This window comes from Pyrenophora tritici-repentis, chromosome 1, assembly GCF_003171515.1.
Source record: "Pyrenophora tritici-repentis strain M4 chromosome 1, whole genome shotgun sequence".
NCBI classification, from domain to species: Eukaryota; Fungi; Ascomycota; class Dothideomycetes; order Pleosporales; family Pleosporaceae; genus Pyrenophora; species Pyrenophora tritici-repentis.
Window position 1 is genome coordinate 837759 of NC_089390.1, and position 25073 is coordinate 862831.

At 52.3% G+C, this 25073-nt stretch overlaps 11 protein-coding genes across 11 annotated transcripts; 5 read left to right on the forward strand and 6 right to left on the reverse strand.

Moving 5' to 3' along the window:
- Positions 1–375: 375 nt before the first annotated feature.
- PtrM4_003200 (RNA-binding protein (RRM domain)) lies at positions 376–4544 on the reverse strand (the record flags this gene model as incomplete). Its single annotated transcript, XM_001930365.1, has 3 exons — positions 376–3724; positions 3953–4019; positions 4178–4544. The coding sequence occupies 3 exons, from the start codon at positions 4542–4544 to the stop codon at positions 376–378; spliced, it is 3783 nt and encodes a 1260-aa protein (XP_001930400.1).
- A 686-nt stretch (positions 4545–5230) lies between these two features.
- PtrM4_003210 (mitochondrial 54S ribosomal protein uL22m) lies at positions 5231–6589 on the forward strand (the record flags this gene model as incomplete). The annotated part of the gene is made up of 3 exons (XM_001930366.2): positions 5231–5270; positions 5377–6363; positions 6450–6589. 3 exons carry the CDS (start codon positions 5231–5233, stop codon positions 6587–6589), a joined length of 1167 nt encoding a protein of 388 aa, XP_001930401.1.
- Positions 6590–6832: 243 nt separating this feature from the next.
- On the reverse strand, positions 6833–8518 carry PtrM4_003220 (WD40 repeat protein; the record flags this gene model as incomplete). Its single annotated transcript, XM_001930367.2, has 2 exons — positions 6833–7183; positions 7238–8518. The coding sequence occupies 2 exons, from the start codon at positions 8516–8518 to the stop codon at positions 6833–6835; spliced, it is 1632 nt and encodes a 543-aa protein (XP_001930402.1).
- A 528-nt stretch (positions 8519–9046) lies between these two features.
- On the forward strand, positions 9047–11798 carry PtrM4_003230 (Homeodomain-containing transcription factor; the record flags this gene model as incomplete). Its single annotated transcript, XM_001930368.2, has 2 exons — positions 9047–9833; positions 9883–11798. The coding sequence occupies 2 exons, from the start codon at positions 9047–9049 to the stop codon at positions 11796–11798; spliced, it is 2703 nt and encodes a 900-aa protein (XP_001930403.2).
- Positions 11799–12706: 908 nt separating this feature from the next.
- PtrM4_003240 (MhpC, hydrolase or acyltransferase (alpha-beta hydrolase superfamily)) lies at positions 12707–14218 on the reverse strand (the record flags this gene model as incomplete). The annotated part of the gene is made up of 3 exons (XM_001930369.2): positions 12707–12836; positions 12892–13882; positions 13933–14218. The coding sequence occupies 3 exons, from the start codon at positions 14216–14218 to the stop codon at positions 12707–12709; spliced, it is 1407 nt and encodes a 468-aa protein (XP_001930404.1).
- A 1073-nt stretch (positions 14219–15291) lies between these two features.
- Positions 15292–15855, reverse strand: PtrM4_003250 (DUF605 multi-domain protein; the record flags this gene model as incomplete). Its single annotated transcript, XM_001930370.2, has 1 exon — positions 15292–15855. The coding sequence occupies one exon, from the start codon at positions 15853–15855 to the stop codon at positions 15292–15294; it is 564 nt and encodes a 187-aa protein (XP_001930405.1).
- A 277-nt stretch (positions 15856–16132) lies between these two features.
- Positions 16133–16447, forward strand: PtrM4_003260 (splicing factor 3B; the record flags this gene model as incomplete). Its single annotated transcript, XM_001930371.2, has 2 exons — positions 16133–16375; positions 16436–16447. The coding sequence occupies 2 exons, from the start codon at positions 16133–16135 to the stop codon at positions 16445–16447; spliced, it is 255 nt and encodes an 84-aa protein (XP_001930406.1).
- Positions 16448–16774: 327 nt separating this feature from the next.
- PtrM4_003270 (ankyrin repeat domain containing protein) lies at positions 16775–17453 on the reverse strand (the record flags this gene model as incomplete). Its single annotated transcript, XM_001930372.2, has 3 exons — positions 16775–17115; positions 17187–17385; positions 17439–17453. The coding sequence occupies 3 exons, from the start codon at positions 17451–17453 to the stop codon at positions 16775–16777; spliced, it is 555 nt and encodes a 184-aa protein (XP_001930407.1).
- A 585-nt stretch (positions 17454–18038) lies between these two features.
- PtrM4_003280 (RPB9, DNA-directed RNA polymerase, subunit M-Transcription elongation factor TFIIS) lies at positions 18039–18515 on the forward strand (the record flags this gene model as incomplete). Its single annotated transcript, XM_001930373.2, has 3 exons — positions 18039–18237; positions 18337–18431; positions 18483–18515. 3 exons carry the CDS (start codon positions 18039–18041, stop codon positions 18513–18515), a joined length of 327 nt encoding a protein of 108 aa, XP_001930408.1.
- A 137-nt stretch (positions 18516–18652) lies between these two features.
- On the reverse strand, positions 18653–20422 carry PtrM4_003290 (Fungal-trans domain containing protein; the record flags this gene model as incomplete). Its single annotated transcript, XM_001930374.2, has 1 exon — positions 18653–20422. The coding sequence occupies one exon, from the start codon at positions 20420–20422 to the stop codon at positions 18653–18655; it is 1770 nt and encodes a 589-aa protein (XP_001930409.2).
- Positions 20423–22174: 1752 nt separating this feature from the next.
- PtrM4_003300 (CaiB, acyl-CoA transferase-carnitine dehydratase) lies at positions 22175–23960 on the forward strand (the record flags this gene model as incomplete). Its single annotated transcript, XM_001930375.1, has 2 exons — positions 22175–22574; positions 22627–23960. The coding sequence occupies 2 exons, from the start codon at positions 22175–22177 to the stop codon at positions 23958–23960; spliced, it is 1734 nt and encodes a 577-aa protein (XP_001930410.1).
- Between the last annotated feature and the right edge of the window lie 1113 nt (positions 23961–25073).

Below are 25073 nucleotides of genomic sequence, written 5' to 3' on the forward strand. Positions count from 1 at the left end.
TTCCCCGCATGCATATGTACAGGAATCGGCTAGCCACACTGATCACGAGACTTCATCAATGATACAACCTGCACCAGCATTGTCACGAATAAACAAACAATTGCAACTCCTATAGTAGAAGACGTATTCGTTCCCAATATATTATACTACATACATACAAAGCGCTCAGCACAATGAGGAAAGAGGTGGGCAATTCGATGGCTAGCCCGTGCCAGCTTCGGTCCCATGTACAGAAACATTGCCTCAAACGCCCGAAGTATGCAGTAAAACCCTTACAAAGGCCGTTGGAAAACCCCCGTTTCATGATTGATAAACACCGACCCGATCCTATATGGACCTTGGAAAATGCATCCGTGATTCCTCGCACCTCTGCCATTACTCTTCCATCTTGTCATCCTCTTTGGCCGAGTCCTTTGCGGGCGCCTTCAGGAACTGCGCACGGAAGTCTGCGTTACTTTTGACCTCGCCGTTGGTCTTCACAGCTCCTTTCGGTATCATTGGGCGACCAAGACCCGGCTTTCCTCTTCCTCGTCCGCCGCGAGCAGCTGTAGGCCGGTTGATGCGTGGCTGCATGAAGCTGTTGCTCGGCTTCCACTCCCCTTTTTGCTTGTTGAGGTCATGGACCGTTCCAATACGGAGTTTCCTTCCTTCAAAGTCCTTTCCTGAAAGTGCAAACTGCGCTTTGCCAGCTCCCTCGACAGTCGTGAACTCGATGATGGCTCCACCGTGCTGCGGCTCCAGCTTGATCCTCTTGAAATCATACTGTTCAACGAGCGGCTTGATACGCGCATCAGGAACGGTATCGGGTAGGTTGAGGATAGCAATGGAGCGGTCCAAGAACGACGCCGGCTTGATGTTGGCGTCTGTAACGGGGTCGCTTTCTCCAGGGGTCGCCTCGCGTGGTGCAGAAATTTCTGGGTTTTCCAAGGTTGACTGGATCTTTGGTTTAGTCGCGGGACGGTCCGTCGCAATCTCAACCATGAGTTTGAGACCCCACAGCTCCTTCCCATGCATTTCCGCCACAGCAGCATCAGCACTCTCTTTCGCTTCATAGACGACGTAGCAGAAGCCTCGGTTGTTACCTGTAGACTTGATGATCGGTAGCTTTGTTCTCTCGATCCTACCAAACTTTGCGAAAACCTCCTTGACTTCGCGTTCTTTGGTCTTGAAGTTGAGATGCCATATGTAGACCTCACGACCTTCAGCAGTAGCGCCGTCGCGCTTCTTTTTCGCGTTGGGATCAGAGATCTTCGAGATGAGCTTCATGCCTTCAACGTCAGTACCGTCAAGCTGCGTTGCTGCAATCGCTTCACTGTTTGAAGCGAACTGCACGTAGCAGAACCGACGGTGGGCATCAAATTTGAGAGACGGGAACCGAATGCCGACAATCTCTCCGAACGGACTGTAGAGCTTTCGTAGCCACGCTTCATCAGCATGCGCAGGATAGTTGGTAACGTAGACTGTAGTGCTTTGGCCGAGTTCGATGGAGATGGGGTGACCCTCGAACCCCTTCGCCTCTTTCGTCAAAGCATATTTAGCTTCTTCAGGTGATTCAAACTCCACAATGGCCGTCAAGCTGTCCTTCTCTTCTTTCAAAGTGAGGTTCTTGACAGTACCCGCATCGGTGAAGAACTGGCGTATCCGTGTCTGTGTCGTGCCCGCAGGTAATTTCTTCACGATGATCGAGGTGTGTTCGCGATCTCTCTTAGGCTCTGTCGAGCGAGCCTCCGACGGCGCCTCACTCGTAATCCTCTCTTGGCCGTTGGCTACGGCGCTAGTGCTCTCACTGTCTACATGTTTGCTCTTTTTCAAGGTCATCTCATCGTCGCCATCTTCTCGCTTCCGCTTAGAAGAGCCTTCCGCTACCTGACTTTCCGGCGTGTCTTGTGGCGGGGCAGAAGCAGCTGCGCTTGCACGTTCCTTCTCTCTTCGAACCGAGACAATACGCTCAGCTCGTCGTCGCTCGATTGCGGCGCTTCGGACTTTCAAGGCTGACTCGTGTTGTTCGCAATGACTGACGTACATGTCGATGAGCAGCTCGGGTTCGTCGATCGTCTGTAAGCGCTTCATAGCCCGTTCCAGCACTGCTGTGGCCTGGGTCGGTGGGCGCAGCTCTTGGCCGGCATTCTGCTTGGTTCTTGTCGAATTCGGCGCCCAAAGAAGCATCTCGAAGATGTAGCAGCGATACCAGAAGTCATATGAGTCTTCTTGGTATTGTACCACAGACTCCTGAATCCGCCGAGCTTGGTCAATGTCTCCGCGTTGAAGCCAAAACTTCATATGCGTGCGCTCAAGGCGATACTTGGGGTCCGTCCACTCCCTGCCATGCTTCTTCATGCCAACCTCTCTAACGAACTCCAAAGCAGACCGAATACCGACTTCCGCAACATCAACGTCGTCCTCGGTCGCTCTAGGATCATCAAAGGCTCTCCGCCGCAGATAGCCACACCAGGCGAGCTGCACTTTGATGAGCTCATCCAAGTCGGTGTGTTCCAAGAGACCAGATCCAGTGGCTGTGTGTTTGACGAGCTCGAGATCCTCAAACGGCTTGTTCTCCGCTTCGAGGGTGAGAATGCGGTGAGACCACAGTGAACCTGACCAAGGGCAGTGGCGCGTCGCACGCTCCAGAACATTGAGTAAGTCTACGGACCGGTTGTCTTGCCAGATGAGAAACTCGACATGGTCTTCCCATATTGACGCGTCAACAGGGAAACGAAGCGTCGCTCGCTCATACAGCGCATTGACGAGATGAAAGCTATACACACCCATAGTCCTCTTCTCCCACTTGAGGTACCGGGTCACGGCGTTGTATTCGGCTGCTTGGTCGCCTGCTTGGAAAGCTTGGAGAACCTTGAACTCGTACTCTTCGCGATTGGCGTATTGTTGCTTGATATGTGTATTCTTCTGCACTGCTTCTTCCATGACCTGGTCGGAAGGGCCCTTGCTGTACCGGGAGTTGAACGAGGCATATCTTGACAAAGTATTTGCCCATGTTGCGTGTGGCTGGCCTAACCGCTCGTTGTAGATGGCGGCCACTCTCATTGCCTTCTCTTGACTGAACCCTCCTCGCTCTAGATCCTCTTCCAGAACTTGCAAGTAGCGATCCCACACGAGATTGCTCTCTTGGAGGTTGTACTTGACCCTCTCAGCGCCCTGTTGCAACACGTCTAACAGCAGCTGAGGCTGGAAGAGCTCTCGACCAATGAGCCTCTCTTCTTCAGGCCATTCCTCTGGAGGTATCTGCTCCCATGAGCAAGCGACTAGGTAGCTGACGTATTCGCCGTACGCTGCCCACAACTTGGCGCTATAGGGCTCATCTTGGGTCGCCTGCTTGTGCAGCTCTAGCACGCCCATGCGCTCTTCCACATTTCTCGCCAGGGTCTTCTCGTCATTCAGCCGGTAGTGCCACAGCAACTCACCCAATGGGTACTTGTCGGACATGGTCTTGTAGGCATCGCGCAATGGCTGAACCAATTCATATGAATTCGGATCGGCATCAAACGAGGCCAGGTGAGTTTGCAGACCCTGGTGTAGTGTAGTGACGAGTGAGACGTGGCTGTAATAGTCGAATGGATTCTCCAGCAGGGTTTGATCCAGCTGATTAAGCCAATCAATGTGTTGCTGATCGAGCGACCTTGTCACAAAGTTCCGCGGTCGCGGCGAGGCTTCTGTCATGATGCTGGCTACTGACTCGCCAGAGAGGTTTTGTCCGAGGTGTTGGAGACTAGGTTGTGTCAGTGTGTGGTGTTATGGAGTTTGTGCAGCCAAGCCAAGCATCCGGAATAGGCAACAGCAACCCGTGACCGCGGGCAAGCGCGTCGCCCTCACGTCACCGGCGACTACAACTAGGCCAGAGCATGACAGATGGCTATTCGTTGACACTTCCATAAGCGCGGATACATTTGAAATGCAGCAATGCGGATAAAGCAGCACGAGGAGATGAATGACTTACGTGACAGGTCGCTGATGGACTACAGAGCTCTGGCGCGCAGCTTGCTGCTGCTGCATGCTAGCAAGATCTAAGCAACTGTTAGTAGCCGCATTATGGAGCTAGCACCTGGCCATTGCCCGCTATACTTTTTTCTGACCCTGCATACTGCATACGTCAAGCTGCAATTTCACATGGCATTGTCGCCTTGCAAGCTTGACTGCGAACCCAAAGGAAATTAGCACCTACCTGCGAGTGTATCCATGCCGGGTGTGGACGCCTGCCGATACGTCGCATTCGGCGGAGTCATACGCGCATCACGAGGCGAAGCTGCCTGTTGCGCCGTGTTGATTGTCGTGTGCATCGTCCTTGCGCCATTTGCAATCTGGGCGTATCCCGGCGAAGGCACTCGTTGCTGTATAGCCGAGTGTGGCTGCGGGGAAGACGAAGACATGACCTGCTGGCTCAGGCCTGATGGGGTTCGCGACGGTATCTGGCGTCGCGCACGCTTGCCCGGAGAGCGTATCAATGATGGTGACGGGGCAGAGGGCGCGGGTTGTGGAGTAGGGGTGCCCGCAGGCGAGTCCGACGGCGACAGCAGCGAGTTGATGTCCATGATGATGATGGACGGGGGTAGACAGACACTGTCCTGCTCTACTAAAATGCGATCAGGCTTAAGAAGCCGCTCGGGTGCTTCACGTGCGCTGGACGGCGGCCGATGGTCTCGATCTACGGTCGCGAATTACGGGGACTGTGAGGCATCGAAACCCTCGTAGCGGACAACATGGGACGGGGGCGGGCGGTTTGCGCGAAGAAGCTGGGTCGGATGCGCAAGGCGACGGGATAACGAGTGTGATGGGGCAGGACTTTGTCGGCGGACGTGGTGGAAGACGCCTACTGTCTCGTCTGCAAGAAAAGGTGCTTAGGTGCACCAGGCAAGCTTGGGCCCGCAACTAATCAAGTAATGATGCAGCAGCTCGCGATCCGGGTCAGCGTGAGGCGAGCGGAGCTGTGGTTGAGAGAGGGGCGACGTCTGCTCGTGAGGTCTGGCGCCTCACCACAAAATCGCGTCCAGCGTGCGGCACTGCTCGAATGCGATGGTCTGGACAAGAGGCGGGACGAAACCACTCCTGCACTTTTCTTCTGAGAGCTGATCGTTGCGTTCTGGCTCATGAAGATCTGCCGAGACTCTCCACCCCTGCAAGCGCGGAGCCTTTGGCCGCAACCACAGAAATTCCCGTCCAACCTCACTGCTCTGCCATTACCGCCGCCGCAACACGCATTGTGGGGTCGACCATCACCATGAGCGCTCGAATAGCCTCGAGGCGGCTCGGGCAGTCAGGTACGCAATTGCCCAGCTTATCTGTGGTGCCTTCCTCACGGACGTGGCTCGCCAGTCGTTCCTTCCTGTCGCCGCCGCAGTACATACAGGTCCTAACTACAAGTAGCCCTCGCCGCCTTCCACCCTCGAACGCGCTGGCCATCTCCTGCATATCTGCCTACTAGTGCACAACGGAACATTTCGTCCAAGAAGCAAAAGATCAGCGACGACCTGAGAAACCCCATCTTGGAGGAATATCTGAGGAAAAAAGAGCGAGAAGCAGGCATCCAAGAAAGATTCCCCGAGGCAGCCTCTACAAAAGGACAACCCACACCACGTTTCGGAGATCTCTCGCACAGTCCATCTTCGCTCTTTCGCCCCGAACGCGAAGTCCCCGGATGGAGAGACGATCTGAGCCCGGAGCAAGAGAAAGCCGTTATGGCGCGGCACAGGCAACGGCAAGAAGAAGAGAAGCAGAACGAGGAGAAGGCACTCACGAACATGAGCCTTGACCCCGACCAAGAGGCCCGCAAGCGCCTCGAACGCAAGCTCGTCATCGCCAGCGTCAAGCGCCACGGCCGCATGACGAAAGCCCAGAAACTGGCCCGCACCGAGCGCGAATCTCTCTACAAGTCGCATCTCCTCCCCACCTCAACCAAGAAACTACAGAAAGTCATCAACCAAATCGCCGGCAAGACCATTTCAGAGGCCTTGGTTCAACTCCGCTTCTCCAAAAAGAAGGTAGCCCGCGACGTCATCAAGGGTCTCGAGATCGCACAAAACGAAGCCATTGCTGCTCGCGGTCTAGGCCTCGCTGGCGAGTCAATGGCTGTTGCGCGCTGGGAGAAGCAAAGAAATGCTATGGATGCAGGCAAGCCAAAGGACTTGTGGGATTACAAGACGTCAGAAGAAAGCAGTGACGTAGAAAAGAAAGTGCCCAAGGCGCAGTTCCACAAGGACACCTTGATCGAGCTGAAAGACGGGAGTAAGAAGGTAGTCAGGGATCCGAGTGAGATCTACATTGATCAGGCGTGGGTGGGGCCCGGACAGAGCTGGAAGAGCCCAGAGTTTAGGGCGAGAGGTGCGGTCAACATGTTGAAACACCGGACGACAAGTGAGTATTGCTTTTTCAACGGCCATCGGACGCATCTTGGCCTTTGCGACGACGAGTGACGCGATATGATTGCTAACGCCTACTAGGCTTCTCTGTGCTGCTCAAGGAAGAGAAGACGCGCATGCGCATCTCAGATGAGATCAAGAAGAAGCGCGACAACCGCAAACTATGGGTCGCCCTCCCGGACCGGCCAGTCACATCACAACGGCAATACTGTCTATGGTAGCCAATTGATGCATCTTCGTGTGTAGCATATAGCCGGCGAAGTACTGGCTTGTATAATATACCATTTTAAGCGACGACTTGCAGCCAGTTCTATGCCCATCATCCAAAGCAAACTAGATGCCTCATCCGGGTATCTCCCCCTCTAAGCTACATAACCATATATGATGTCACCCCGACCTTTTACGGAAACAGTGAACAAATCCAGAACGCCATCGCTATGCAATCAAGTATCACTTGTCCGTCCTCACGCTTCGCCCTCGACTGCCCCAACGCTACTGACAAGCATGTCCAGCATTCCTCTCACTTTCCATGCATCCTGGCTAGCCTCGACCGTGACCTTGACTCTCTGCATGAGCGCCAGAACCAGATCATCCACCTCCTCGCTCCTGCCCAACTGGTCTGCATACAGATCCAGGACGACGAGCGCGACATCGGTAGTCAAGCGCGTAATGCGGTAGTCTGAGATGTTCCTGATGCACCAGCGGAGAATGGGTTGGAGAGTGACTGAGTCGCGGTTGCTCAAGGCGACGCGGAGGGCGGAACGGTGGCGCAAAGCGGTTAGGAGAGTGATAGATTGGCTGCGTGAGTTGCCATCCTAGCGTGATAGTTAGCATATATCTCTGGAAAATTAAACATTGTAGGCGCTTACTTTTGAGTCGAGAACCAGATCGAGGGCTTGGGCGTACATGCCCCTTCGCAGCGCATGCGCCCATCCTTGTCCAGCAGTTATCTTGCCTCGCGCGTTGCCTTCGATGACAATATCAGCGCTTTCGCCTGTAAAGTCCTTGCCTCGAATACGCTTCTCCCAGCCTTTCCCCCGCTTCCTTTTCTTGCTCTTGTCGTACTCTTCAATTGTGCCTTCCATGAGCGCCTTCATCTCCTTCTCTCTCTCCCGAGCTTGAACCTTTTGCTCGCCTGAAAGGTGTGTCTTGATGGAAAGAAGACCGGATTGCATACCCACAGCGATATGCTTGTCCTCCTTCTGGTTGGGAATGACGTTGAGGGACAGAATCGGCGAGGGATATTTCAAGCCACCCACGACGTTCCAACCGGTAGTTTCGAATACCTTGACATGGCCGTCCAGGGCACCAGAAAGAAGGCGCTCACCGTTGTTTGCTAGCGAAAGTGCGGTAACAGTCTTCTGATGGTTGCGTAGCATATGAATCGGCTTCGCGGCTACAATGTCGAGAACACTGATCACATTGTCTGAGGATGCAAGGACGGCAGTTCCAGAGGGCATAGGCAGAACGGTTTCGATGGGGTTTGTGTGCTTGAACACCATGACAGCTTTGCCGCCAACTCGCGAATCCCAGAGCCGTACTGTACCGTCGTAACTTCCTGATACCAGCAGTCCACTCTGTGCAGGCATGAAGGTGCCGCTGCGCACATAATCATGATGCCCATCGAACTTCATCACACTCTTCTCACTCGGCAGATCCCATAGTCGTACCGATCTGTCGTCCGAACAACTCATGAGACCCGTGAGGTCCGTGGGGTGCCATTGCGTGACCCACACTGGCTGCTTGTGCTCCTTCCATGTCTTCAAAATCGCCCTACTTTTCACGTCAAAAGCCTGTATAACGCCGCTGTCTCCTCCGGCGACCAAGATCCTGCCATCGCGCCGAATGTTGCCCGAACGCGCAACGTCGTCCACACCGAAGCGCGATATCGTCTTTACCACTTTCCGGGTTTTGGTAGAGAAGATCTGCACGCGCGAACCTGTGGTTACGGCGAAGAGATCCTGCGTAGCAGACAGGGCATTTGCAGGCTGAGGCGGCGGTATTGAGATGTGGGTTACAGGCGACGAATGCTGGGATGGGTCGAGTCGCAGCTCGGAGGCGAAAGAATTCCAGTATTTTTGTTCCGATGTGATGGTGGAAGGGCCTTTGGGCAGCTTCAAAGGCTGCAAAAGTTGTACCTCGGCCGCCATTGTGGTTGGAAAATGCGATCAGTTCGCAAGAAGTTGCTTGTTGCTCGTGTCGTGAGCTTTTCGGGTGGGTTGAACTTTTCTGCGGGTCGCAGACTAGCGCTAACGGAGATGGGTGGTGGCGCCTTTCCAGCCTAGATGTGGGCAGACGCCGACAGTATCCGCTACCAACAACATAGTATCAACAATGTACCTAGACAATTACATGCTGTTACTACAAACGTAGAATCCTCAAAGTGACCTGATACACGTACTAAAGCTTATGCTTTTTATCATAGGGTGAGGGTGCGGCTGATTTGACTAGCGTTGGCTGCCTGGAACTTCGCCGCACACACCCAGTTCATCAACAGAAGACCAGTGCCATTTCCTACCTCCCTGGCATCAAGGCGACGGCTAGGGCCTGTCATACGACACCCACTTCCTGGAGACTGATCTATCTATCCGCTACAAATCAACCTACGCTTGTCCGAGCGCTGTTTCCCAGGATAAGCCACTTTCGGGACCTATCTGGCCCACGTTGGACGCGTCAGAATGGACGCAAACGCGCTCGAAAAGATGAACGATTTCTTCGATTTTGCTGCACTTGATGAGGATTCTGGGCTCGACCCGATGTGCAGTACAGATGGGAATCATGAGCCTTTGTTCCCCACAGACCACATCGCGACCATGGACTGGGCCGTTGACCCCGCCGTCACTACTGGTTATCTGGATATCACTGGACATTACGACATGCACTTACACAATGCTCCCCAAAAGCAAGACTACCAGCAGTGGTCGATACTCGCTCACACACCCCAATCGATACCGTCTATTGAAGATGCAACTATGACCACGAGAGCAGGGTGCGAATGGCAGGCGGATACTTATACGTCTGGAATGGATCACATGTCTCATTGCGAGGAACCAATCCCCGCACACGCACCTTCTTCATCATTTCTCATGCCTGCAGAATCAGCCGTTTCCCGTGACGATGATGAAGGTGACCTGGTTGGCACAATGGACGTACGTGTGTCTCCTGCAGCGCACGGCCGATCAATAGCCGAATCTACGGTCATACTTGATGTAGGACTACCACCAACCAGACCTACTGCACCACTTCGTCAGGCCTCGACTGCAAGCTGGAAGCCGGCGTCAGCGAAGCGCAAAGGGCCTCAGAGTCGTATTCCATTTGAAGCCAGACAAATACTAGAAGATGAGTTTGCTGCTAACCCATACCCCCACAATTGGGAGATGGACATCATTGCCCACCAAGCAAATCTAGATGTGAAGAAGGTTCGCAACTGGTTCAATAATACTCGAGCGCGGAAAAAGGTTGGAGGTGAGCGCTTGCTGGTAGCATTCATCGTTAGCTTTGCTCATCTATCCAGATTCTCAGTCTGTTATGCAGGATGCGCCAGATACTGGCACACCTGTGCTGAAAACCAAGCTGTCAAAGGATAGTCTAGACACCCTAGACAAGCAAGTTGATGGCACTACACAGCCACCTCAACCACCTTTGGCAGTGTACCTAGCCCAGTCCTATCAAGAGGAGGCGGTTGAGCTATCTGCAGTACATGCAGCAATCGAGGGTGGCTCGCTCAGTGGAAGTGGTCAAGACGACGCGTGGTCCGATTCGAGACAAGGCAGGAGAGGTTCAGCTATCACATCAATTGCTTCATCTGAAGGTACCGCGCCGACAACATACACGGTGTCTTCCAGTGGAAGTCGGAGTAATATATCATCATTTGGCCGAGACAGAAGACGAGGTAGACGCCGCATGGCATGGAAAGAATCACCTCGACAGGCCATCAATGGTGTCAATAGTGCTGGAGAGCCTCAAAAGGACTTGCCATTTTTCTGCACGTTCTGTCCTCGGGCATTCAAGACCAAGTATGAGTGGGTTCGACATGAGGATTCTGTGCATGCCCTCCGGACCACCTGGATCTGTTGCGACACGAAGCCCTCTGCTGCGATCGAAGCATGTCCGTTCTGTGGTCATTCACAACCAGACGCCACCCATATGGCTGGACATAAGTATCAGCAATGCCGGAGCAAGCCCGAATCTCAACGAACCTTCTACCGCAGAGACCACTTCATTCAGCACCTACATCACGTTCACTTTGGCAATGTCAAGCATCCGTCTGTACGAGTTGGCTGTCAAGCACGACTTTTGGCTGCTGAAGGGCAAAATTTCGGCTGCAAAGATCTTGCGATGAAGTGGCGTCGCTTCGGTGCACCGATGAAGCTTGATGATCCTATGCTTCATTGTGGTTTCTGTGGAAAGAAGTCAAAAGACTGGTCTGAGCGATGCGAGCACGTCGCAGAGCATCTCATCGCCCGTGAACTCGATCGTGCAGTCTGGTGGAGTGAACGTAAAGAGAATCACCTAGAAAACCTCTACTCAGCCTCACCCTATGAGTCGTTTCGTTGTCGGTACTGCCAGAAGGTTTTTACAGACATCAAGGAAATGAACAAACATTCCCATTGTCGTGTCTGGAGTTGCCGATTCTTGCGCAGCTTCGATGATGTCGCCGCCCAGAATGCAGGACCACCACTCTGCCCGGAATTCCCCTCTGCAAAAGCACATCACTGTCACCTTTGCGGGGCCGGATATCGAGCAGTTCACGTTGAGCATGCACAGAACTATCATAGATATCGTTCTTGTAATCAGGAGTTCTACACATCGGAGGATGCCTTCCTCCAGCATCTACACAATTTTCACGGTGCTTCCCAGCCTGGATTGCTGCGTGGCAGTGGTGTTATCGAACAGAGTTTCATGCGTAACAAAGGGGCATCGTTTGAACCAGTCGAGTTCAACGAAAGCTGGCAGCCGTGCGTCATGGACCTTGACGTCGCATCCGTCAGCCCATTTGTAGCCGACAACAATGCCCCAGCCTTGCCAGTTGCTCCGAAGAAGAAAGATACACCAGCAAGAAAGTCGCTATCAGGCCCAAAGAGACACGGCGAGATTGCGCAGATCCACGATCCCAGCCCACAGAAGATGCAGAGACAGCGCGCGAACACCACGGCATCAAAGGCCGACACGCTCAATCCCCGTTTCTTCCGTCTCAGTACATATATACCCTTTCGCTCATCTCGCATCTTCTATTCGCGCAACACGAGATCTTCCACTTTCCAACCTGATGAACAGGATGTACTCGAAGAGGTGCCGAAGCCGCATATCGCTTCACTGGCAATGGGAGCCGGTTTGGTCAGCATGGCGACTGCGCGCTGGATGATTCGGCCGGTGATGCATGCCACAAATGGCATGGTAGAGCTTACTATTGACGATGAAGAAGAATGAGCATGAGCATGTAGTTGATGGCTACACAGGATAGAACCTGTCGTAGACGCATATCGAACTCTGCATAGCGAAAATCTATTCAACGTAATCAGCGTTGGTCGCGTTGCCAGCCTGCAGTCTTGAAGTTCGGCCCGTAGCAAGCTGGTCGAAAGAGAAAGTACTGCCTCTCATCTTGTCCCAGAGACCAAGGAAGTCATGGTTGAGTGGAACCTTGGTTGTGGTTTTACACCTAAATTGATATAAAAGGGGTAGGAGGTCAGAATGTTTTTTAGCTTGTGAAATACTGCGGTTTACCGGTTAACCGTGTCACAACTATGAGTGTGTCGTTTTAATCCGATGATAGCTGAGAAAAGGATCATATACTTGATGGTTTTGTATGAAGAGAGGTATAGTCAAGGAACATGTAAGGAAGGATGATGAAGATCAAGTAATCAGAATTTGGTGGGGCCCTAAAATTTGGGGACTTGGGTCAAAATGAAGGAAAGCTAGGCTAGTATTTAGTATACAGTCTGGCTGTTATAATGTATTTGACTCGAAGGATCACTCTATTGGCGAGATGCTTTGCCAAGTGAAATGTTCTATTGATGCAGGTGTTATAAAAGACTCGGCCGTCCGCATGCCCTGATGTATCTTTGCCTGCATCTTTGCCACTGTAAAACTCTTCATGGTACAGAGGTATTCTAAACCACATTCTTGCAGTTGACCCAAGAGCTGTTCCACTCCTCCCTTAACCCCTTGACTTTGTTGCTAGCTCTGTAAGTACCTGTTTGATTGACTTCGAACAATCGCACACGTCGGTGAAGCTGACCTTAACTTGAATCGCCTTTATGTGCTATTGGCGTGCCCTCCTGCCACGAAGTTCAATACACACCTCCCTGAGTACAGTACTCAATCACCATTGAACCATCCTACAAAGTCTCAAGAACGCGAACATCACTCATTGCCTCAAAGGGTATCATCTCGTTCCCTCCTCCATCCCGTAAAGCCCACCGTATCGTCTTCTCCAAAGCGCGCCGCCCCACTTGCTCAATCTGCAGCCTACTCATGATTAGCATACCAAACTTTCTCAATACTATCCCTGAATTGTACTCACCAGTGACCCGCTCCCTTGACAATAACAACCTGACTACCCTTTACAAGGTAGTCGCGCGCGTTATCGAGTGACAGCCTCTGGTCAAATGCCGGCTCATACTGTCCCATGAAGAGTGTAGCGGGGGCTTTGAGAGCACCTTGCGGCGCGGTATTAGACAATGTACCTGAAGATCTTGCAGCGGCAGAGCTGGTGGAGATGTTGTATAGTGCAACAGTGACCTCGAGTGACTTTTCCCATTTTGCCGAGAAGAGATCTTCACGGTAGATGCGGATCTTCTCCGACATGCCTTTATCTCCCACTCTTGCCTTGACAGACTCGCCATATCGCTCTTTTGTGTTGTCCGGAGCGTTCAATTGTGCCATTGCAGGTCCAGTAGAGATTGCCATTGCTTCTGCAGCTTCTACAGGGTTCAGGGCCGTGAAGTTCTTGGGCTTACTCGCAGACCCTTTGCCATAACTGTGGAGAACGCGGAGGAACCAGTAGTTACCGAATGTTGCAAATACGTTGCTCAAGGGCCATGGCAGATGGAAGACGAAGATGTAGAAAGACCGGCGGAATTGGCCAGCTACAGGGCCCAGCGCATGCAAGCCGTTCTTCAACAGTCGTGTGTTCAATGGTGAGCGAAGCCAAGTCCGTAGCATTTGCTTTGCCAACAATATCCTGTTCTTTGCATTGGAAGCCTGAAGACTAGGAATGACACCGCCTGTGATGATCCAGTGATCGGCCAGAACATGAGCCTCGGAGGCAAGCCTTGCGCCGATAACCGCACCCCAGTCGTGCGTGGCAATGACGGCCTTTTTCCCTTCTTGTAGATATTTCTCCCGTACGTCGATGATGAGCTCGGTCAACGCTCCCAGCATTTCATTTGGGCCGTACGCAGGCAGACTGTCCGAACCACCATAGCCAGGCAGATCGATCGCGACGAGAGTAGTGTCCTGAAATGAAGTAGATTGAAGAAGGTGTCTCCAGATGAGGTACGAGTCGGGAAAGCCTAGTTGGTTAGTAAAGACATATAACCCAGTACACGGGTCCTTGACAAACCATGGATGAAAATCACCAGATTCTTTGCCTCTGCTCCCTCTTGTGCGTTAACTACATAATGCAGTCTCGCGCCACTGCTTGTCCCGAAGAAGGCGTGCTTGAATCCCGGTAGAGGCTCACGATCCAGACTCCAAAACCTCTCTTGCGCGGCAGCCAGCTCTTTCTTCTCTTCCTCTGTGTCCTTGGCCCAAAGCGCACCGTTCTTAATCACAGCCATTATCCATGCCCCGAATAAGCTGACTAATCCAAAAGCCAGCTTGAAGCCGCTCCAGGCCAAGCTACTCATGGTGCCTGGCATTAGGAGAGTTCTGCGAGTGTGTCGTGCGTCGTGCCAGAGTCACACGCGGGGCAGAAACCAGTCTGACTCCGCGATGTTGTGTCGTGTGTCGCCTCGGTTCGTCTATGCAGAGAAAGATTGGTTTGCACAGTAAGTTACTTACGCATCCAACACCGACTTAGCTATCTCTTGCCACAAACAGAACGAAAGCACTGTTCCAACGAGTTTGACGATTCAATCTCGTAGTTTACTTCACAACGAACTGGAGAACATCAAAGATGTAGGAAAACAAAAAAGTACAAAGTCGCGTATCCACCACCCCGCACTCGCCCACTGATAACCTCTCACGCCTAACATCGCCATCGCCATCAGCCCCTTGCACCTGCATTCTAATCACACCTATGACACGCGGCAAGCGACGATCAAAGGGTCTAAAGCCTCGTTGTGAAATATATTCATCGTCGTGCGTCCCTAGAAGTGGCGTTTGCAGTGATTATCGTGCCAGACTATGACGTCTTATTGGCCATAGCTTCTCTTTTGCGCGTCGCTTGCACGCTTGGGTTGGGCGGCAGGGCAACATGCATGACATGATCGACTATCCTATCGGGTATGGAGGGTGTGGGTGGATGCTCTTCCGCGACAGGCACGGTCTTGTCTCAATTGACATGATTGGCGTGCTTTGGCGAGGCAGAGGGTATGAGAGTTGCGCGAGTACGTTGATGGTGTGGTGATTATGGATTCTATGGTATGTTGCTTGGCTCGACGCTCGGTGATGATATGTATATTGTTTGCGCTCAGGACAGCCTTGGAGTTGAGATCCGGGAAGGGTTCACCGAGAATGTATCGCAGGAGTGCGCCTGTCTATGCTCACGGTACAGTTTGCGACACTGAGACGTGCTCGAAGAAAGTATTGTTCTATTTTGATAATTTTAAGTTTTTGTCATATATTTAACGTTGCATCAGCATTCAGCCATCCAGCCTCCACAAGGCGACGTTACGCCCCCGTTATCGTGACATATTTAATGCCGGGTATCATATTCCACATGCTCAAATCTCGCGGCCTTGCATCATCTTGCACCCCCTCACGTCCTCTTGCCCTTGACCCTCTCCATCACCCTCAACTCGGCACTCCGCTGCAACCTCAAATTCTCCAATTCCCTCTCAATCCGCCGATTGCTCTCCGCCAACTCCTTCCTCTTCTCCATGCGCTCCCTGGCCTCCTCCAGCTTAATCCGTATCTTGTCTTCAACTACTCTCTCTAGCTGCCCCGCATCTTCAATGCCATGCTCTTCTATAAAGCGATTCGCGTATTCCTGTACTCTTTGTGGAGCAGGACCAGGGCCGCCCGTATAGTAGCCGTTTACGTGTGTGAGGTATAAGCCGGGTATGGCGGAGGGGTGCGTGCGTAGGTTGGACGAGAGTGGGATAGGCAATTGCGATGCAGAGATGGTGGGAATGTCGTGGGTTTGTTTTCGGGGAGAGGGCTGCTGGGGCGGTGGGTTGAGCAAGAGTTCCATGAGATTGTTCTCAAACGTCTCGTCGTAGGGAACTGTGGCCGGGGAGAACTCGACCATGGGTGAGGTGAGTTCGGGCTCGTCGCGTGGTGTGAGCGGCGCATTGCTCATAACGGTGTCCTGGCTGACCATGATTGCCGTTATCTTGGATACAAGTGGAGATGCGTCACGTGAAGTCTGAAGTACGGAATGTTGCGAGTTAGAAATATTTGTGTGGTTGTTGTTTGGTCTGGAGGGTTGCCATGACGGACTGGCGGAACAGCGTCATGACTAAGCCGGAATTTCCGCAGCACCTCCGCGGTCGCGATGGACCCAACTTTAGTTGCAGGTAGTTTACCGGCACCACCATTCCACGTTCAGCGTACCCGACGACGACAACAACAACACCAACTTTCTCCACGTCGCAATCATGGCCGATAAACTCCGCGCACAGCAGCAACTCGAGGCACTCCAGGCGCGCTACATCGGTATCGGCAGTGCGGACACGACCAAGCACGAGTGGACGTCCAACATTGCGCGCGACTCCCTGTCAAGCTATGTTGGCCACCCGCCGCTTCTGCAGTACATGAGTATCGGTCTCGGACAACCGCGCGAGAAGACACGAATGCAACTGCTTGAGAGAATGGTCAGGCCTGTGGGACCGCCGCCTGAGGTGAGTGATTACAGGAATGAAGGACTATCGCAAAGCATAGATAAGTTAACATATGCGCAGCAACAAGATTGATTAGCCTCTACTCAGTTTCGACCTTGGTCTACAAACAAACTACACGGTGTACGAAATCACTTCAGCCACGAGCCCCTTCGTTTGGGCTACCAGAGATGCCCCATATCAGGTGTGATACATATGATGGGAGTAGTGATTGGGTGCTGCATGATTGCACGATAGATAGCTGCGAGGGCCGATTCCATGTATGCTTTCAGTTCCGTGTGCACCACAAAGCGCCAGCGATGAGAGGTACACATGCACCTCTGCGTAATGAAGATAGCCCGGCTACCACATAGCCACAATCCCAAAACCTTGCCCAAATCTTACTGCTTCTCGTACCATGTCTCAGTCGCTATCGCTACCACTTCCCGTTGGGCCGTCATCGTCATCCTCGACCACGTCGCCGCCTGCCATCATAGCAAACTCGCCCTTTTGTAGCATGCTCCTCAGGTCCGTGTTCCTGGGGTCCGCCAGCTCCACGGGCTTGAGCTTCGCCTTGTTCCGTATCCGGGGGTCACAACCTGCGTCGAGGAGCATGGCCACAATCTCATGGCCATGGGGCCAGATGGACTTGTCGAGCGAGTTGACGTAGCGCACAGCTTTGTGGAGGGGGGTGTCTTGCTCCATGCGGTCGATCTCGTCGATCTCGAGGCCTTCTTGGTCCAGAAGCATGTCGATGACTTCGTCTGAGGAGGGTCAGCGCTTTGCTCTGCAGCAGAGTGACTCAACCGCGCAATCCAATTGGCGTGCCACTTACAACTTCCAAATGTCGCGGCAACGTGGAGGCAGCCGTTGCCGACACCATCGCGTGCATTGTTCAATATGTCGGCCACATACTCCTCGGCCTTCTTTCCCGACTTTGAAGCAGCGGCTGTGAGAGTCTTGAGTGTTTCTTCGAGGAGTTCAGTGTTGTTGCGTCGGCAGGCCTCGAGGATAAGTTCGCGTGGCGACGCACCCTGCTCGCCTGTCAGTATCGGGAACGCAGGCCATGTGACGTGCACCCAAGTACCTCTTCGTCAGCCATTGTGCGTGAGTCTGCGTTGTGTCGACAGCGGCCTAACGGGGGGGGAAGGGCCGTCAAGTAGGCGTGAATGTTTCGTCGACCTGTTTTGGCGGGGTACTCGGAAGTGCTAACGGAAAGCAGCGTTGGGTGGAGGCGGTGTGAATATGTGCGTGTCTTGTATCGCTGCCTTGAAAGCGTGGTAGAGAAGAAAGCGTGGTAGTCAAGTCCCCATACGGCCAGCGTGCATAAGCCCCCAATCTGAGACAACCGGTTTACCAAGTGCGCGCGTCGCGGAGGCTCAGCCTCAGCCACGGAATTGCATGTGCTGCTATCGCCCCGCACTTTGCCTATCGCAGCCCTAGTCGAGAGAAGACCCGCCATATTTTGGATGCTCGGCAATTGTTATTGTTACTGCTACTCACGCGTTTTTTGCGACATAGGAAAACTTGACGTCCACCCAACATGTTGCTTTGTAGGTATATTGTCTCATCCATCTTGAAGCACCGCTTTCTTCTTTGCTATAGACATCTGCTCCTCATGATCAAGCCTGCCCTACCACTCGTAGCCAACTAACAGCTACTTGCAGTCTGCCCAACATGCAGCAACATGCTGCGCGTCTCCAAAACCCCGCCCGGTGATCCCACGACCGCAGACTATGTCGACAAGAATCGCTTCGTGTGTCTCACGTGCCCATACCAATTCGTCATCGAAGGGCGCTACTTTGAGCGAAAGTACATGAAGAAGAAGGATGTTGACGATGTCATCGGAGGAAAGGACGCCTGGGCAAATGTCGACAAAACAGAAGGTACGTTGGAAATACCCTGCATCAATTTGAGGAGCCGCGCATGTCACAGAGCGCACAAGCCAATGTTGCAGAGCTTCACAGCAGCTGACGGATGCATAGTTCAATGTCCAAACGAAAAGTGCAGGAATCACGAAGCATACTGGTACCAGCTGCAGATTCGCAGTGCTGATGAACCCATGACGGCTTTCTACAAGGTTTGTCATTCTACCAGACCCATCATGAACTCGATGCTAACCCATGTCCAGTGTACTCAATGTGCAAAGGAGTGGCGAGAGTAATCAGACGACATTGCGCATACGGACAAGGAGTTTGGGTGCAAAGGTTGTCTTTGGTATACCCCAGTGAATTTTGACAGTCAAATATATTGTTACATCGTACCTCTGATAACATGCATCTACTTCCTCATTATACTACACTAAAGGGACATGAAGGGCGACATGTCGAGCGGCAACTCCTGGTTAAGATGCATAAACTCCTGAGCTGACAGGGGGTTTATGTACTCAGGGTCCATGTGATACTGCATCTCCTGATGTTGCAGAGGCTCTGGTGCCTGATATCCTATCGTGGATTCGTCTAGCGGCGCCGTCTGCATACCAGGATAGATATGTATAGGAACCTGGTGAAGGCGCGGTGCCTCATCTAGAGGATCTATGGCTTGCGGCAGGCCACCGGGCTTCAAACTAGCATGTTGCTGCTGCTGTTGTGTCATCTGCACACCATAAAGCTGCAACGCTATGCTGGGCAATGCCAACCCGTTCGCCAGCGACTGTCTCCGCCGCAGCCGCTCCTGCACTACCACATCGCGGAAAGAACTAAGAATGTAGACCAAGCGTACCGCCTGCTGGTCGCACTCTGCACAGTAGTTCATTATGCTGATGGCGTTCACCACGCACTTGTTTGTCATCTCGATCTTGTAAAGCCCGGCAAAGTCGCTCGCGAGGATGACAAGGGTAGCAGCAAAGAGAAAGTAGATGACGACCGGATTCCTTCGAGACAGGTGCCCAACTTCAAACGCGTTTTGCACTAACAGGGTTGTATGTATCGAAGAAATGACGCACGTCTCACCAAACTTTTCAATTCGGTCCAAAGGACGGCGAGGTCTTGTTCCGAATTGGCCACCATGGACTTGCGTTTCTTTGTTGAGAATGTACACCAGAAAGGGGCGGGTGAGTAGAATGACGGAATGGCAGTAGAAGAGATTGATGTGTAATATGGCCACACCCTGGCTGGGCGACGCATTCGGCGCTTGTCGCCATTGCAAGATAGGTGTGAGTGCGCGCGGCCATGTTTGACAAACATCCGAAATCTCCTGTGCGAGACGAGTGCTGATCTTGCGCTTTTGGTACACCTCTTTCAGAATGATGCCAATCTGTCTGCAACTTCGGACTGCGGCTTCCATTGCGGGCGGTCCCGTCTCATTGTAATCGTACACAGTCTTCGTGCTGTAAGCCCAGGTCTCCTCGTTGTATCGCTCAGGAGGATGCAGCGTGTCTCCAGAGCAATCATCTTCCGATATGGCCGTTGGCCGACCAAGAGAACAGGACAGCAACCGATCCATGATGAAGATAGACCGCCAAACATCTTTTCGCTCATTCTGCTCTTCGGTACTGAATATCACCATAGCTTCTTCTCTGTGTAGACCAAGCGCGAGTGCTGATCGCGCTGCCATGCCCAGTAAGGCAAAGGCTGTGTTCCGCTTAGACTTGGCCAGCATATGGAAAGACATGAGGAGCAGAGCTTGAACCGACCAGAAATCCTGGTCTTCTAGCCCTGCCATAGGATCATTCATCTCTTTTGCAGTCAAGTAGAAAGCTTCGGCTCTGTCGACATGTCCGGTACGAAGCTTATCGATGACAAGTGCCTCGTTGCTTCCGGAAAGCGGCGTGGCCATGGTAAGTCCAATTGCAAACACCAGATAGAGCAAACATAGCCATGATGGGCTTGCCGATAACGGATCCAAGTAGCATTGTGTCAGAATCTCGAGGAAACGATCGCGCTGGAAGACTTGTAACAGGCCATGAGTGTTGATGAAGAATGCATCCACTAATACGCGAGCAGTGGGCTCGTCCGGTAGAACATGGGAGCTTTTGTAGCTGCCTGGCAATGAATTCAGACCTTCAACAATCTTGTGACGTCGGGGGTCGGTCGTAAACGGCGACGGCCCAGCCACACTTTCGACTACCATGCGGACTAATTGGAGGAAAGATAGCGTAGCTGAATCGCCTATATAAAGCACGCGTCCTGTGGGGTCTTGCAACATTCTACTTTGGCTAGGAAATTCAGTCACATCGTCCGCAGCATCCTTTGTAGTGGCAATGGAGTGAGTGAGTCGGACGTTTTTGTTGCCATCGTTTGTTGGTGGTGAATGTACCGTATTGCTCACATGTGCAGTAACTGTTTCAGACACAGAAGACCGCAAGCTTGTATTTGGCTCCACACTCGTCACATGGTTCGGGGACTGCACGCTTTGGGTGGCAGAAGATGCTCGCGTATGCAGTGATGACTGCCGTGCTGGGCGGGGCCCCGCTGAATTCGATATTCGATCATGTTCCGTTCTGGGTGGGGGATGAGATTAGCAATGCTAGTTATATCAGCTAGTAGTAGGATTGAATACAAGCGTATAAACGTGTCTCAGACCTCTAGCTTATTGTTCGTTATGACGGATTGAAAAGGTATCTACCTACCCATCTATGGAGCCACTAATTGCACGTCTCTTTGCGGGTACTCTTTCTGTGCTAGGAGAATTGGGCTCTCGATCTCCGTATATACATATAAAGTGGCGCTGTTCAAAAGTCAACAAAGTGACGCGTGACTAGAGGGAGGAACTCGCCTTCTCGCACGTGTTGCAAGGATATAGGCCGTTGCACTTGAATTTGTTAGTTCAGGTAATCAAGTCGACAGAGGTATTTTTCTGTTGGTCTGACTGATGGCCGCATAGGGTAGGTAGTCAAGTTCCGACCCGCGGCGGCAGTCAATAAGGAACTTTTCGCCTGCGACCAGCTAACATGCTGACTGGATTCCCTCAAGGTCCGTCAATATAGTCCGATGAATGCTGAGAGGAGTTCACACAAGCTGCTAGCGCGGTCCCGTGAGATGACCGCCTGGGAGATATTCGTGTCTCACCGGGTCCGTGCCAAGACCATGTGCAACTAAGCGCACTTACTCTACTCGTGCAGTAGCTGGTGAAATGAGGTGACTCAAGTTACCTTTTGCTTTCTTCTCTTACAGCTTTCACACGCTTGAGCTGTGCGCTGCCGTTGATCTAGGGTTGCATCGAGTCAGTCGACAAGTCGTAGTAGAAGATGTCTAAGCAAAGACAAACCTGGTGGAACCCTTGGTCGCGTCATGACACATAGACCCGCAGTGTTCTATTATGCGGTCCCGATGCGAGGGTTCCGCAACCTGATCGGAAGATGCACTGGTGGCGTCGACGTGGAGCAATCTACCCGAGAAGTCGCGTTTCCTATCGTGGGTGGTTCGAAATTCGCCAACAATCTGATGCGCAGAAAAACGCTTACCGGCTAAGAGTTTCCTGTGGACAGATTGGAGTGGCGATCACATAGGGCCGGCATCTCGCGGTTGCTGGTTCAGCAGATCGGGTAATGCCCGCGGATCCCGAGGTATTGCGGAAGCCGCCCCTTCCACATCCTACCTGGGCAGCCCTGTAACTCCACTCTTCCGACTTTCTCTCAACCCCAGTGACCCATTGAAGTGTCCCACTTCGCGCTCAAGCCCGTAATGCAGAAATAGTAACCGATGCCTGTCACTAACGCAGGCAAAATGTTCATTCGACATGCCGCTAGCCCGTCTTGCAGCGGCTCTGCCATTATTACCACCCATCACCCCGTAGTATTTATTCCCGTAGGCTTGGATTTCTGCTCTTGTCCTTTGTCTCTACAGTTTCGTAAATCCGACATCCCTAGTCTTGCATCTTGATATGACACGCCTTCTAGGAGCTGAAGAAGAGGACAGCCCCGGAGCTAGGGAGGCGAACAACTTGCTAACAGGCACGAGAATAGCCCTGAAAAAACTACTCGCCAAGGCCAAGGACAATTTGCCCGAGGAATCACTTGCTCACATCGCAAATGTCAACTTCACAACTGCCAATACTGGGAGCCCCTACTTCCCCAGTCCTCTGAAACAGACCGAAGCCATTTCAGCTCTCAAAGCGGTGGAAGCAGGTGTTGCATCTGCAATTGCTGATCTTCAAGATGGCCAAAGATCACGCAATATTTCGGTGGATCTAGAAAGAGCAACAGCGTTCCTGTTCTCAACATATCTGGCCACCGTGGGAGGATTCGACAAGTCCAATCCAAAGGCCAAGACATTGCTGAAAGGTTAGAGCCATCTCAAGAGCAAGAACGGGTAATCTCGCTGACTGAGATAAAGATACCGACCTTCTTCAAGCACAATCTGTCCTGTACCGTAGGCTGTCTGCGAACCTCTACCAAACGAAAAACCCAGGAGAGTATTTTCATCTTCATGGCTCCCTAGAGGCTACAAAAGCACTCAACATGATTGGCCTAGAGGGGTCCAGACCAGACCTGACTGATTATCACGAATGTATTAGAGTCATCGAAGATCATGTGAAGCAATTCACTGCCGATGAGCTTGAAGAGATGAACGCAAAGATCAAGCAAGCAGGTGTGACCTGCCTGAAGTGGGAAGATTTCCAGGCTACGTTGCATGGCAAAATGCTCATCCAGCAACCGCCTTGGAAGGTAGAGGTCCTTGAGACCGAAACCCCAGCAACGCCTTTCCCTTCTCAATCATCATCTGCACCAAAACCACAGATCCTCGCTGGAATCCGTGTGCTTGAACTTTGCCGCATCATTGCGGGCCCAGCGATGGGCCGTGGTCTGGCTGAGTATGGTGCAGAGGTCCTCAAGGTGACATCGCCAAACCTTTCCGATGTACCTTTCTTCCAAGTCGATGCCAACATCGGCAAGCATACTACCGATTTAAATCTGAAAGAATCGAGAGATCGCGAGGTTTTTGAAGAACTGCTGCAGTCTGCAGACGTTGTCCTTGATGGCTATCGGCCCGGTAGCCTAGAACGCCTCGGATATGGACCTCAACAGCTTCTTGATATTGCAAGAAGACGCAACAGAGGCTTAGTATACGTCGCCGAAAACTGCTTCGGACATGCTGGACCATGGTCTTCCCGTCCAGGGTGGCAACAAATTGCAGACTGTGTGACTGGGGTAGCCTGGGCCCAGGGTGAAGCAATGGGGATGGACTCCCCAGAACCGGTTGTGCCACCCTTCCCGATGAGCGACTACGGCACTGGATGTATGGGTACCATCGCTGCGCTCGTTGGCCTACACAAGCGAGCAAAGCTGGGCGGAAGCTATCTAGGGACCACATCTCTGTGTCAATACGACATCTACCTGCTTCAATTGGGACTCTACAATGAGTCCATGATGGCGGAGCTGAGAGAGGAGCATGACGAGGCCTTCTTTGCATTACGACATCACGATTCAGTGGACGAAGTTGGCAAACGAGCACTAAAGACAATGAGAAGAACGCATCCGGAACTATTCGAGGATCGCCACATGCAGGAGTGTTTTAGCAGGGGGTTTAATGCGAAAGTTAGGACCATAAGGCCAGTAGTCAGCATTGATGGCTACTGGAATGGCTTTTTGCGCAGCTCACGACCTAACGGATTCGACAAACCTACTTGGAAGGACTGGGAGGTAGATGAGGATCTATTGAAAACATAACATAGCTACGTAGGTGCCGAAGAAAATGCTTCATTACCTTCATTACCCAACTTGCCTTCCCGATGAGTGGCTGTCCTAAACGGCAGCGTTTTCATCCACGCCGGCTCTCTTTCCTCCACCTCGTCGCACTTCGCCAACATCACCCCGTTTCACCTTGCAGCCCGTAGTATGCGTGATGTGTCCATAATCTAGAATGGTGGCCTGGCGTGACAACGGCTCGCTTGTTCTGTGTGTGTCAGACGGTCTAATTTCTTACATGATGGTGCAGCCTTCGATATCCCACAATACTGTGAAAACAGTACACTTGCTCAAAAAGCGAACGCAGCCTGCAAGATTCGCCGAATGTACAATTCCAGTCCATTGCTATCAGCACAAATGCCTAGCTTTGCGTACGAGTCTTGTACATTGTTCGGGTCAGCCCTGGCCTATGTTCGTCGACCAGCAGCGGACGAGGGCGCCGAGATTTGAGCGTGCCGTCGTAATCTGCTTGGAGACCCATGTGATAAATTTTTGCGATCACTCGCGATGCCCCGATGGAATGGTGCTGTTGCAAAGAGATCGGTTTCTTTTTTAGGCTGGCCATGCCAGAGCGACGGCCGGCGAGGCTCACAACCAACGATGCCGCCCAGTAGCAAAGCTATGTGTTCCAGACGCAAGCTTTTTCTTCCGGACACGCGTCTCTAAGAGCTGTTGGAAAGACCGAGGTGGTTTGCGCATGTTCTCATCTAAGTGACATAAATCACTCAACATGTGTAGGCACCTAGTAGGTGTGTCTAGTAGATGCCGCCTGTTTTGTAGGCAAGAGCCGTACTATCAGAATCTCAAACAGCGCCTACCAGATGCTCTGCTGCATGTTAGATTCCAAGTCGAATTTGATGTGTTTTGCGCACTTGGACAGTCGAAAAAGTGCTCTATAGGATGCAGGCAGACATTATAATCTCCAACAGCGCCTAAAGACGCGCCCACCTCGCCCTCACACGACGTGAGACCTAGTCGTCATCATAACCGTTTGAAACCGCTCATTGGATTGATTTGGTGGTTCTCTGGTCATAAAAAACATTTCTGACATGACACAAGCAGTTGTTTTCGAGCGAAATGCATCGCCAGTGAAGC